We start from the raw sequence: 12,971 nt of genomic DNA, 5'->3' as shown, positions 1-12,971 counted from the left end.
AAATGGAGAGTACTTTGAAGTTGAAAGAAGTTTAAAGATGTAAGAATAAATATACATTTTACATTAAAGAGGACTTGCAATTTTTCTATAGAAACATTGGGAAAAATGGATGTAAGGTCTATTTGTTTCCATTTTCTTTTCACAATTAGTGATCAGTTTTGTACATATACAGTGGAGACTTTGAACCACTTCATGGATTTGTCTTTTGTTCTATAAGAGATCCTCTCATAAGGACGTTAGCCGTAGCAGCCTTTTTAGCATTTCCTCTAGCTTCTCTTAAGTGCTGTTGATAACATTTTCTGCATCAACACAATGTCTGCCTTGCCCAACAGGGGAGCCACTAGCTATTGCTCTCCCTAAAAACTTGAAATGTGATTAGGAAAACTGAGAATCTGAAATTTTCATTTTCTTTAATTTCACTTTATAACTAATATATGGTTTGTGGCTACTCTGAGTGATTCCATTTGTTAGAATTATGACATTTATAGCATTTTCAGAAGGTAGCTATAGGCAACAAATAATTTATGTATATGTACTGTCATTTTTAAAAAGATATGTCTGAGGAGATTGAGAGCTTTATTTCCATAGTATTGCAAAGTCATGAACTAGTTGAAAAGCGTTTTGGCTATCATCATAAATATTTAACCTTCTATTTTTAACACTTGAATCTTTGCTCATCTACTCTTAAGGGAATGACTTCTGAAGTGGCTTTATGTAATTCATTTTCTATTTTTCTTGCTTGAGAGAGACTGTGGGTCCCTCGGAGTGGATGAAGGAACTAATCAGACACTCTCCATCTGAGGAAGGAAGGGAGGGGTTTTCTCTAGTGGAAAATTGCTCCTGTTTCTTTATTAGTCAGGGTTTTTATCCACTTTCCACATGCGGAAGTAATTAAGGAAAATATGCAGCCCTTTCCCAAATGGTAGGGAGTGAAAGGGAAGTGCAGATCAATACAGGGTTGAAACATCCAAGTATTTTACACAAGGTCAAAATCATTTCATCTTACTTAATCGTTCTGTTTTTCACATTTTACTGACAAGGATTTGAGGCTTTACAGAGAAAAACAGAGCAGGTTCCCTTTTCCTTAAAAGCCACTTTGTATTTCTATTCTATCTTTAAAATCCCCAGGAGGGTGGGATTCAGAGCAGGCCTGGGAGACAACCTGCCGGCTAAGGGCCCAGCAGGGGGTGGCTCCGCACAGTGGTCAGAGTCTCTTAAACCAAGCCTGTCTGCTTCCCACATCTCCCCATGCCTGTCTGTCCCCCACACTTGCTCTCTCAAAGTCATTTAAAAAATATTAAGAATGAGGTTATTTAAATTCTCAGTTTCTTTTTTCTATTGTAGGTTCTTCCTACCATAGTGTATTTTACCCTCTCGTCTTAGTATACATTGATAGTGCAGGAGAATAAGTATCAAATTAGATCCAGAATTTTATAGCAAATTTCTCTCGAGGTTTAGGACAATCATTCTTTATACCTTCAATTGGACTCTTTCGTGTTTAAATTTACCAAGTCTAGATCTACTTTCTGCTCCTGTGTTTTAAAGGGATATTATGTGATGTGATTGTTTTTCTACTGAGGTTGTACCTTTTTCTGTGATTCTTACCTTTTCATAAATAAAATATGACACATTTGAGAAGCAAGGGGAAGGAGTAGTAAGAATAGGAGTGGATGTAAGGGAGTTGTGAAGGTAAAGTTAGGTAGAGATGTGAAGATAAAGCTAGGTAGAGATGGTTGCAAGGAGGATGGGCTGGAAGTTTGAATGGGATGAACTTAAGAGTCTTTGAGAGAGGTTATTTTGGAGACAGTGTTTTGAGTTTTCAGTTAAAGAAGCTGACTATTCTTTGCTCTTTTCTTATTCTTTAGAGCTTCTTTTAAGAGTATTTATTTTTCTATAATGGCAATTGTTATTTTGTTGTTGTTGTTGCTTTTTACCAAGGTATGTGTAAGAATTAGGATTGCAAAAGTAAGTTTATCTAGAAAGAGGGAGTTCTGGAGGAGGTTGCAACTTTGACTTAGAGAAACTCATGATAAACATGAAAAGGATCATTGCACTTTTGGGAAATAATGAGTGTCTCATGTTCTGACCAAGCAGGAGCTTGGAAGGGGCTATATGATCAGTGACATGGCAGTCATTGATTTGCCTCTTTTGTGAACTGACAAGCCAAGGGAGTGTTCTCATAAAATTTTTGTAGGAGTCCAAGGCAATTTGACCAGTTGCCTTTGCATGATATTTTTGCTGTAGCTGGTAATCTCAGGGCTGGCTAGCATTGATTGATTGGGCAGGACTACGCCTCCTTCTGTTCCCTTCGGGCTACTCAGTAGGTGCAAGATAAACCAGAAGTAGATGCAGGATAAACCAGAATAAAACAGAAGTTAAGACTGTACAAGTAGCAAAAGCAAAACAAGCGAAGAATAAGCAGGTCAATAGCAAAAATTTTTACCCAGTGGTGCCCCTCCAAAATAAAAGGCTACTTTTATTACAGATTTTGCAATGAAAGCTCAATGAAGGAAATTGGAGCTTATGTTATAGTTAACACAGATTCATGTGGTGGCAAATCTGAAGGAGTATCAGTTTGGGACTCAAGGGGGCCTAGTGAACAACTCTTTGTCTGAAGATCCCACTGAATGCTGCCAAGTCAGAGTCTTAAAGATAATCTGAATGGAAGCTCCAAAATTTTCAAGGATTAAGACCATTTTTCAATATCTGAAATAGTGCATAAAGCTGAATTTATTGTTTACTTAAATTAGGCAAAGAAGATTCTTAATCTTAGAGGGTTTGGGGAAAAGCTGAACTCAGGAAGTGATGGGTTTCAGAGGGGAGAGTGAGTTCAGCCAATTCTAGAAGAGTGGCAACTCAGGTGAGGCTGTTGCTGACTGACTGTCTTTTACACATGTGTTTCCTGGAGTGTGTCTGTTATTGGCTGGTTTTCAGAAACAAGGGGCTAACACTGATTGCTTGGCTTTCAGATGTAATTCACTGAGACCTTTTGATATATATTGATTTATAAAATGTTAAACTTTTTCTACTGGATTCTTATCACCATGTTTGCATAGGTTTATCCTTGATTTATTAAATAGATTAAAATCATCTATAAAACAAACTACACTTTTCTGAGGATTGTGGAAAATTTTTTGTTCTTAATGAGTGGGTGTTACCCAGGAAAAGTAGTGGGGGTGCTTTAAGTAGTGGTAGGAAAATATTTCAGTACAATGTAATATCGTTTAAATGCTTAGGGATTGGAAAACACATAGTACATATGGAAACCGCACATTTTATATGACTGGACATAGATTGCTTAGAGAAATGTGAATGGGTATTAGAGAAATTTCTTGAAAATTCGTTCTCTGAAAATAATATTTAATGGATGAAGGTTTTTGAAACACTCTTGGATGCTTTAAATTGGGTACATGTCAGTTGAATTCAGTTTATTTTACTCATGCATGGGGCAGGGCATAATTCCATAAAAGTAGAAAAGACCTTTTTTTAAAGGAAATCTTCATCTTCTTTGCTTTTGCAAATGACAGTGTTGAATTTTATGTAAATGTCAGTTTTGAGTGTTTCAATTCTAATTGGTGTGTGTTGATTCATGAACATTTTTAGTGAATTTGCTTTTGATGATTTGGTCATTTGACTGCTTGCATGTTGAATTGACTTTTGGTGACTGATTTTTACAGAGATTGATGTATTTCTAAATTTGTGCCTGTGTGCGTGGTTAGTGCAGGGGCTAGCTGGAGGATAAGAGGGATGAGACTGTATAATGTCAAATTTAGGAGATTGGCATTTATTCTGGAGATGTGGTAAGCCACTGACAGGTTTGTAAGTACTGAAGTAACATCATACTAAGGCTTTGGAATATTTGGAAAATGGGTTTAAGGTGCTAGGTGGACATAGGAGAGAAGTACAGGTACCCCCTGTATTACACGGTACTTCTATAACATGGTTTCGCTCTAACATAGTTAGAAAATTGGGGAAAACTCCCGTATAACATGAAATCAGGGAAATCCCCATACAATACTGAACATGATAAAAGCTTTTAAGAGCAAAAGATAATTCATTTAAAATTTTCATTCAAGTGTGTACTTCATATCAGATTTGCCTGTAGAATTTTAAAATTAATCAGAGCCAGCAGAAAACAGAATGGATGCAATAGTAGAACTTGCTAAATCTTTAGGAGGGGAAGGTTTGGATGCTATGACTGTAGAAGATATTCAAGAATTGCTGGTAGAAGAAGAAATGGATGAAGTAACTTTGGTGGAAATGACATCTGGAAAGTGCCAACATAGCTTAGGGAATGACAGCACTGATGAAAACGAAGAAGTTAAACAGTTTACGCTAAAAAATGTAAACAAAGGCCTAGACTTTGCCGAACAGTTATAGAGTCATATTTCTTAAATGAAGATCCTTGCACTGAAAGGAGCACAAAGTTTAAGAGAGAACTTCAGAAGTACTTAGCACCGTATAATGAAATTGATAAAGATCTCTCAGCTAAAAGCAAGCAATCTAAAATGACAGATTTTTTGCAAAAAGTAGAGCCTAGAAATCAAAATAATGCTGAAGAAATTTCAGAGGATGAGGATATCTTGTCGGAAAAAGAACGCGTTTGGTAATGGAGCTTAGTAGTGATGACGAAGAAAACATTACTTAATTCATATTAATATGTAATACTTTTGATGAAAATTGCTTTAGTAAAGACTTCTATTAATTATAAAAATATAATACTATGTTTTTAAATTTGGGGAACCTAACCCCCTTTTTGTACTAGTTCGTTGTTTTGTATGACACGGATTTGCATAACACGGCATTTGTTAGGAACCTAACAACCGTGTTATATGGGGGTTATCTGTATTGAAGCAAAAAGATAAGAAGAAGCTTCTCAGTAATCCAAGCCAAAAGATGATAGAAACATGATTTAGGGCTCTTGGGATTAATGGATGGATTTAGGAGTACTATATTTAGAATGTAGGATTTAGAAAACCTGGCCTTTTAAATTGGGGAGGGTGAGTGAATTACTTGTCTTAATGAGTGACATAAGCAGGAGAAAAATAGGAGTTGAGAAAGCTAATGACTTTAGATTTGGTAGATTTGGCCATATCTATTGTGAGATTCAGGTTTTTAGGAGGTAATTTTATGATTTAGAGGAGACATACAGATACAGTACAAGGTTCCCCAAGATGACCCCCAGATTTGATGATTTCTGGTAGGACTCATAGGACTCAGCGTACAGTCATAATCCCAGCTATGATTTATAACCAAAAGAGGATACGAAGGAAACTTGGCATAGGGAAAAGGTGCATTTGGTGAAATCTGTAGGACACCAAGCGTAAGCTTCCAAGTCTTTTTCCAAGTATCAAATTGTGACAGCTCTTGTGAAATGTAGTCTGCCAAAGAAGCTCATTAAAGACTGCCCATTTTTTTCACATTGGGTTGGTTATGGAGGCACTCTCTGCCTAGCACACACCAGGACTTTTAGGCTGCAAACTTTTATAATTATTACGTTATTATTTTATTAGATAACTGCAGCGGTTCAGCAGTGTGTTCAGTACTTAGAGTTATGTGAGACCATGAAAGCCAATGGGATTGTGGAGCATTCAAAGCAGTGTGGTAAGTATGGTTTTCTCTGTTACATTACTTAAAAAAAATCATATAGTTTATTAAGAATAGCTTAGTAGTAACTTTTTAATAGTTGTTAGTAGCATGGTAAATTGCATCACTTTGTTAATGTAAGATATTTTCACACATTTAAAATATATACCATAATTATAGCTTTCTATAATCTATCTGCATTTGGAATCAAAGTATCTTCTCTTTCTAGATGTTTTTTTTTTTTTTTTTACCCTTTTTAGAATTACGTAAATAGGAGAAAAATTCATCTGTGCACAGGTATTTGAGTTAGGAACCTGAGAATTTTCTTTCATGGATCACATGCAGTTCTCTCTAAGGCATATTGATTTTATTTTCTTAAATATTTATTTTTATCTACTTTCTCATCTCCTTTTTTTTTTTTTCCTGCAGTTAAGTATTCTGTGTTCTGCCCTGATACCTGCTAGCCTCTGTCTCTCCCACTTGTTCTCCTTATTCTCTGGCTGTACCAGACTATTTGCTGTACTCTGAATTGGAAGCCCAGTTTCATGCTCTTATTAGTTTTTGACAGACAAATAGTTCAAGATCTCACATAAAACAGGTGCTCAGTAGATCATCAATCTATGGATGAATGAATGAACACATGATAAATATATTAGAAAGTTTATATATTTTAGAGATTCTAATTTCATTTGCTAACATGGTTATAAATATGACCTTTTATAGCATTGACTTTTAGTTGGTAGAATTAAACACTAATGTTTTCTATTGATTTCCTCCCTCCCTTAACTTACTCTTGAAGTTTTTCTTGATAACAGATGATACGTTTGGCAATCTTAGAGTATTTTTTTTAAGAATGAATACTGTGTGCATACTTTTATGAGTTTGTTAAATTTTATAATGAATGTTTTTCTCCAGAGACTTAGGTAACAAAGGATCTTAGGAAACAGTAAAGAAAATAATTTTGAAAAATTTATACCTGCTGTCTACATTATAAACTGCAAACTTGTTTAATGTTTAGAAGGAAATGATGACAGAATCTATAAAATACAATGGCATAAAATAAATCTAATTGTTTGCTTCTCTCTTAAGGAAACAAGCAGAAAACTTTCTACTACTCAGGGCAAGAATTACAATATATTTATTTCATTCACTCTTTGTGCCTTTTGGGAAGATTACTGATCTATACACAAGGCAGAAAGCTATTTCCCATAAAGCTGAAGAATAGAAAAGGTATGTACAATCAGGATAAATGAGTGTGTCTCGATATGGTAAGATTTATATGCTATGGATTATTAGAACTTGGCGATATTGCATGGTCTCTTCTTTGGTACTTAGCAGCATACATTTTTGTCTATTGATAGTTTGTATACCTTGCAGTGTTACATTTTTGTTTTTTTCCACTATGTATGTTTGCTTCCTGTGTAGTTTTTTTTCTGTTTATCCAGCCTTTTATGTTTAACTTATTTCTCTCTGCTTTTCAAAATCCTAGACATACTGAATACGCTATCCAGATTTGGAGTTAGAACTAGAAGACCTCATTTAAATTCTGGTTCCTTATAAACTAGCTGTGACCTTTTGGACTAATTACTTAATTTTAGGTTCATTTTCTTTATCTGTAAAAACGTAATAGTGATATCGGTCATGCTGGACTCACAAAATTTTTGTGATGCGCAAGCATCAGGATTGAGAATACTGTTTTATAAACTGCAAAGCCCTGCACCATTTGATGGTTTTCTTTGTTATTGTTACCCTAAGTCCCATTTTAAGTTTTCCTCATCAAACTTCAGTATGCGCTATTAGTTACATTCTTTGACTCCTTTAAAACTTTAAACCTATAGGAGGAATGTAGTATAAAGATCAGCACACATTTACTGTAATGTGCCAGGTAGTAAATGTTTCGGGTTTTGTGGGCCACGTACTGTCTCTGTTGTATTCTCTCTTCTCTCTCTGCATGTATGTGTGTGTGTATACATGTACTCATGTGTGCAAAAAAGAGTCATAGCATGCCTGAGATTACTGTCTTTGGAAAGGCCTCTTACAAGGTTGGATCGTGGCTGGAAGTTAGGAACCTGGATATCTCACTCTTCCCAGAAGCGGGACACTGCTTGTGTACACAGTGTGGGTTAAGATGAATATCTGCTTTCCTTCTAGGAGTCTGGAGTCCTGGTAGGTGCTAGGTAGAGGGTGCTCATATGATCAACTCCCAGTAAAAACCTTGGGCACTGAGTCTCTGATGAGCTTCCCTGGCAGACAACGTTTTATGTGTTCTCTCGTAACTTGTTGCTGGAAGAATCGAGTGTATTCTTTTTTTTTTTTTTTTTTTTAATGTTTTTTATTGATTATATTGTTACAACAGTTCCAATTTTCTCCCCCTTGTTCCCCTCCCCCCAGCACCCCCCTCCCCCAGCAATCCCCCCCAAGTCCATACCCCTGGTTCGTAAAAATTAACTATCCCCCCCCTCTCAAATATTAGGACCCTTTGTAATCTTGTAAAGGGCAATGGGCGAAGGTCTCAAGCTCCTCTAGCTGCTTCAAGCTGGACATGGTCGTCGTCCTACCTACCCTTGGGTCCAGAAAACCCTAATAAGAGTGGGGGTGTGGAGGGGAGGGTGGTCTTCCCACATGGGGAAGGATCGTGCAGACTCCAGGTCAGTTGGCTGCCTCCGGTCAACGGCGTGCTTGGTTCAACAGGCTGGTGTCCTTGTTGTGTTCTGAGGGCAACAGATTTGGCGAAAAGGGTTAAAAGACATCATTCAATCTATAACTACTAGATGACAAAAGAATCGAGTGTATTCTGTGTGGCTCCACTGGAAGAAGACCATTGGGGCCTTGCACCTAGTTTGCTCCAGACTTCACCTTATGTGTGTTTTCCCTTTTGATTTTGCTTTGTATCCCTTTGTTGTGGGAAAAAAAAAAAAAATCATAGCTGGGAGTACAACTATATTTTGAATGCTGTGAGTCCTAGTAGTAAATTATTGAATTTGGCCATGGTTTTGTGGACATCGGACACACTTTACCTACCTTTAAAATTAAAAACAATTCTCAGCTTGTGAGACTTACAAAATTAGACCTTAGTGGCTGTAGTGTGCCAATTGTATTATAGAATATTCCATTTTGAACACTTATTTTTACTGTTTGATCATTGTTTTACTTACCTAAATCTTTTCCCCTGAGTTAGGCTCATTGTGAACTTCTTGAAAAAAGAAACTGTTTTATATACTTCTCTTGTATTTCCCGTGGTATTGCAGTTCTATGTATAACAGGCATTCTGTAGAGAACTGACTTTCAGAAGAGCTGCCCTTTAATAGGATATTGTTAAACTTTACAAAAATAGAAAGATTGGTATATACTTGTGATGTTATTGCAAGTAGTTAACTGAAGTTTGTATGTCTATCATCTAGCATTTATTTAGCACTTTATATTGGCTTTTAACGTCTGCATTTTGGTCTATCAGATATCATACGTCATCTCTAAACTCAGTTTTGAGAAGTCTGTTTTACTGTATTAGCATAGGTCTTGTTTACCTTTAAGTTTCACATGTGCTTTCACCAGAATCTTCTGAGGTGAAGACTGTAGCAGAAGTTGGTAAACTACAGTCATTGGATCAAATTTGATACACTGTTCGGTATGGCTTGTGAGCTAAGAATGGTTTTTATATTCTTAAATTATTGGGAAGAAGTAAACGAAGAGTATTTTGTAACGTGAAAAATATATAAATACCAATTTTACTGTACATGAAGACTTACTGGAAAATGGCCACAGTTGTTCATTTGCATGTCGTCAATGGCTACTTTAATGCTACAACATCAGAATTATTTATGACAGAAACTATTTGGCCACAAAGTCTATACTAGTTACTGTCTGGTTCAGAAAATCTTTTCTGACCTCAGTTCTACCACGCTATGTAGGTAAGTTAGATGGACCAACATATGAAACTGAATGGTATTGCTCCTAATTGAATAAAAGAAAATCCTGATCCGATTTATAGATCTTCCTATGATAGATGTACATTAACTGATTGGTCCAACATAAATAGTAAAACTGCACCATCACAAAAGCAACTACTGCACTACTTGCCACCTTTAATTTACTATGTTAATTTGTTCTTCTGGAGTGTTTTTTTCTTGGATTATAGCCTCCTTCTCCCTGATTGTACCACAATCTCTGGGAAAAATCAGATTAGTGGGATGGAAGCTCAGTTAAATTTTTTAAAGTTTAGAAGTCTATGCTAGAAAATAATTATTTTCTATTTCTTTTTGAAAATTCAGTATCCCTTACAGATCTTCTGGTTCTGTTTATCCAACTTATATATTACTCACCAAGTTGTCCAAAGATGACATCAGCTGCACATTTAGGTAATTATGCTTCTATTTTAAGTAGAAAAATAGAAAACATCTATAAATACTTAAATATTCTATTGTTTAGATGTTTTGAGTGATTGACCTAGTTTAGTTGAGAGGTTTCATAAGATGCAGTATTATTCATAATAAATTATATTGGTCCTGGAAGTAAGCCATAGAGTTTAAATTTGTTTATTGATGTTTTAAGATGATTCTAATCTATCTACTGCCGTTTTATTTAAAATTGATTTTGCTGGGAATTTTAATATTGTTGTATATTACGATTGAGATGTTCTTAAGAAAAGCTATTAAGGGAAGTTTGATTTATGAGTACTTATATATTCTTTCTTGATATTTTCTATCCTTTATTTTCCTGGATGTTTTGATCACCTGGCTTTTTTCATTTCACACCCAAAACTTCAGGATCTTCTCTTTTTACTAAACAATAAAGCAAACAAACAACAAAAAAAACTTCATGGTTTTTAGCAAAATGCCTGTTAGTGTTTAATGTTTTAAAAGTATTTTAATATTAACATTTAAAAAATAACTTACAGTTTTACCTTTGAATATCATGAAAGTTTGCAAAGTGAAACACCTTATCTAAACACCCTCATAATCTATTGGCTCAAAGTGTCCTAAACTTGTGAGTTACTCTAGAAACGCTGGCACAAATTCTGAGAGGAACTCAGGTGAATCAGAAAAAAAGGTTTGGGCCATATATTAGTGCTGTGATAATGCATCTATCAATTGTAGGTTGCATGTACACAGTTATAAAAAGTTATTAGTCCTAACAGTGGCTTTCAGACTTCTTTTTGCTTTTACAACATTTACTTCTATAAAGGACTAGGTTAGGTTCCCGTGCTCTGTGCTCCTGCAACACACTGTGCTTCCTTTATGGTAAACATTTTCCTTCCTTGTTATAAGAGATGTTCATGTCTCAGTTACCATCTAGTGGGCTGTTTTTGTCTTTCTTATTTCTACAGTGTTTTGCACAGTGTCTGGCATGCAGTAAGCACTCAAAAATAGTAGTAATTGGATGGATGAATAAATGGCCATATGCTCATCAATAATATCTCTTATTGCAAACAGGGTTTCTTATCTGGAGTTGGTTGAAAAAATTACTTAACTCTCCTTTTCCATTTTCTTTTTGTCAAGTATTGACTTGAAGTCTTAGTGCGTTCATGAGGTATTGAATGTTATAACATAAATTTAGAATATTGGTGTTATTTTAGTATTGTATCTTTTTTAGGACAACCTTATGCTGTTGACTTTTAGTTCCTTAGTTTCTTCATGTGAAACACTATTTTCTTAGTGTATTAGGTCAAATAATCTGAAAATAGATTAATATTTGAAACTAAAAATATCTTTATTTTAATGACTGTTCTTCATGTCACATTAATGTGTATTTGTGTTTTCCTGTATATATTTTAAAAGAAAACTTAAAAAAATTTTCATTCATTTCATTGGTTTTATGGTATTATAAGTATACTAGTCTAAAAGAAAGTTTCTCCTGCCTTTTTTTTGACCATATTTTGTCCAATTTTCTACCAAGATCAACACTTGAATACATTTAATATTATACGTAATAATAAAAGAGAAAGTAAGTATTTGCCAGGAGGAGATAAGCTGTAAATTTGCTTCTAACCCCATCCTCAATGTCAAACAAGCACTTAATGTTCAACAGCGAATGAACTTCATTGTTGTCTTTTGGCATTCATATTTGTCACTTATTCACTTTTTATTAACTTGAAGATGTATTAAGCTAATTGATATCTCAAGTTTTAGGTTGTAACTTGGTAATACATCATTCTTTGGGCATTAAGTTGTGTGATTTTTAAACTATTTAACCTTGTGTTGAACTTTTTTGTAACAGCAATCGCTAACCCATAAATAAAAGATATATTAAGTACTTAATGTCTAAAGGTTTAATTAAGAAAATACTTCTTGCATTACAGAGAATTACTCTCCTGCAAGTATGGTGGCTGAAGTTTTGCAAATACTCTGTGATCAAAAAGAATGTGCAATCGAGTGCTTATATAACAACACTGTGGTTGAGGCACTTCTTCAGCCTATTCATAATTTAATGGAAGGAAATGAGGTTGGTGTCATTTACTAACGAGAAAAAGTCTCTTATTTGGGTATTAGTGAATATTCAGTGGGACTTTGTTTCTAACTTTGACATATTTGAAATATGCTTTTATTATACTATCTTTCCCTATATGAATGTATTTTATGCTGACATAGATTTGTATTTATTATTAAATCATAGTTTATGCAGTCAGTTGATTTATTAGTTATGACAATGTGGGAGAAAATAACAGCTTAAAAAGATTTTTTTCCTAGTTAGGCTTAGATCTGCTGATTGTAAGAACTAAGAAAAGTTATTCTATTAAGAAACTATTTGTGTTGCAAATCTAGTAAATCTTGTGAATATTTTATTATTTGTTTTAATGGCAATTTTATAGCCTTTGGAAATATGATTATTTTTCTGAAGAGCCAGCTTCGTTTTATATGAAGAACTAGTAGCACCTGAGGAAAAAAGCTTATAAACATCATGTTCTGAACATTTATATGTCTCTCTACAGTTGTACAGTATATTTCCTTGCATTATGTAATTTAATCATCACAGCTGAGGCTCAGAGAAGTAATTTGTTAAAGGTCAGATATTTAGCAGGTGGCAGAGATGGTACCACTACTAGTACTGCTATCTGTAATATATTCTTCCATTTCTGTGACTTAAACTTCTGGGAAATGATTAAAACTTATCAATAAGCTACGATTTTTTGACTTTCCATGTCTACATTAATGTTTTTATTGGTTTCATCTTCCTCCTACACCTACCCCTGATGGACTGGGCAGCTACTTACCTATCCATGTATTATTTATTCATGGCACATTCAGAAAACATTAAGCATTTATGTTACTGTGGTACAAAGTGTGGAATTCTGGGAGATTAAGGGATATAATGATACATTATTTTGATGATCTTATAGTCAACCTTGGGAAAACACAATAAACAAAGGAAAACAAATAGAATATCTAACA

The 12,971-nt window shown here is 34.7% G+C and overlaps 1 protein-coding gene across 1 annotated transcript in view; it reads left to right on the top strand.

The window, feature by feature from the left end:
• Positions 1–12,971, top strand: part of TBC1D32 (TBC1 domain family member 32) — a 168,495-nt gene that overhangs the window by 35,000 nt on the left and 120,524 nt on the right. The window contains exons 11-14 of the mRNA XM_090280627.1: positions 5,514–5,604; positions 6,676–6,816; positions 9,855–9,941; positions 11,882–12,024. Coding sequence (XP_090136753.1) covers positions 5,514–5,604; positions 6,676–6,816; positions 9,855–9,941; positions 11,882–12,024 — 462 coding nt within the window. The remainder of the gene's footprint in view (positions 1–5,513; positions 5,605–6,675; positions 6,817–9,854; positions 9,942–11,881; positions 12,025–12,971) is intronic.

The sequence above is a fragment of the Furipterus horrens genome, unplaced genomic scaffold (genome assembly GCF_987537825.1).
Source record: "Furipterus horrens unplaced genomic scaffold, mFurHor1.1.pri manual_scaffold_6, whole genome shotgun sequence".
Lineage (NCBI taxonomy): Eukaryota > Metazoa > Chordata > Mammalia > Chiroptera > Furipteridae > Furipterus > Furipterus horrens.
This window is presented reverse-complemented; position numbering and strand designations above follow the sequence as displayed.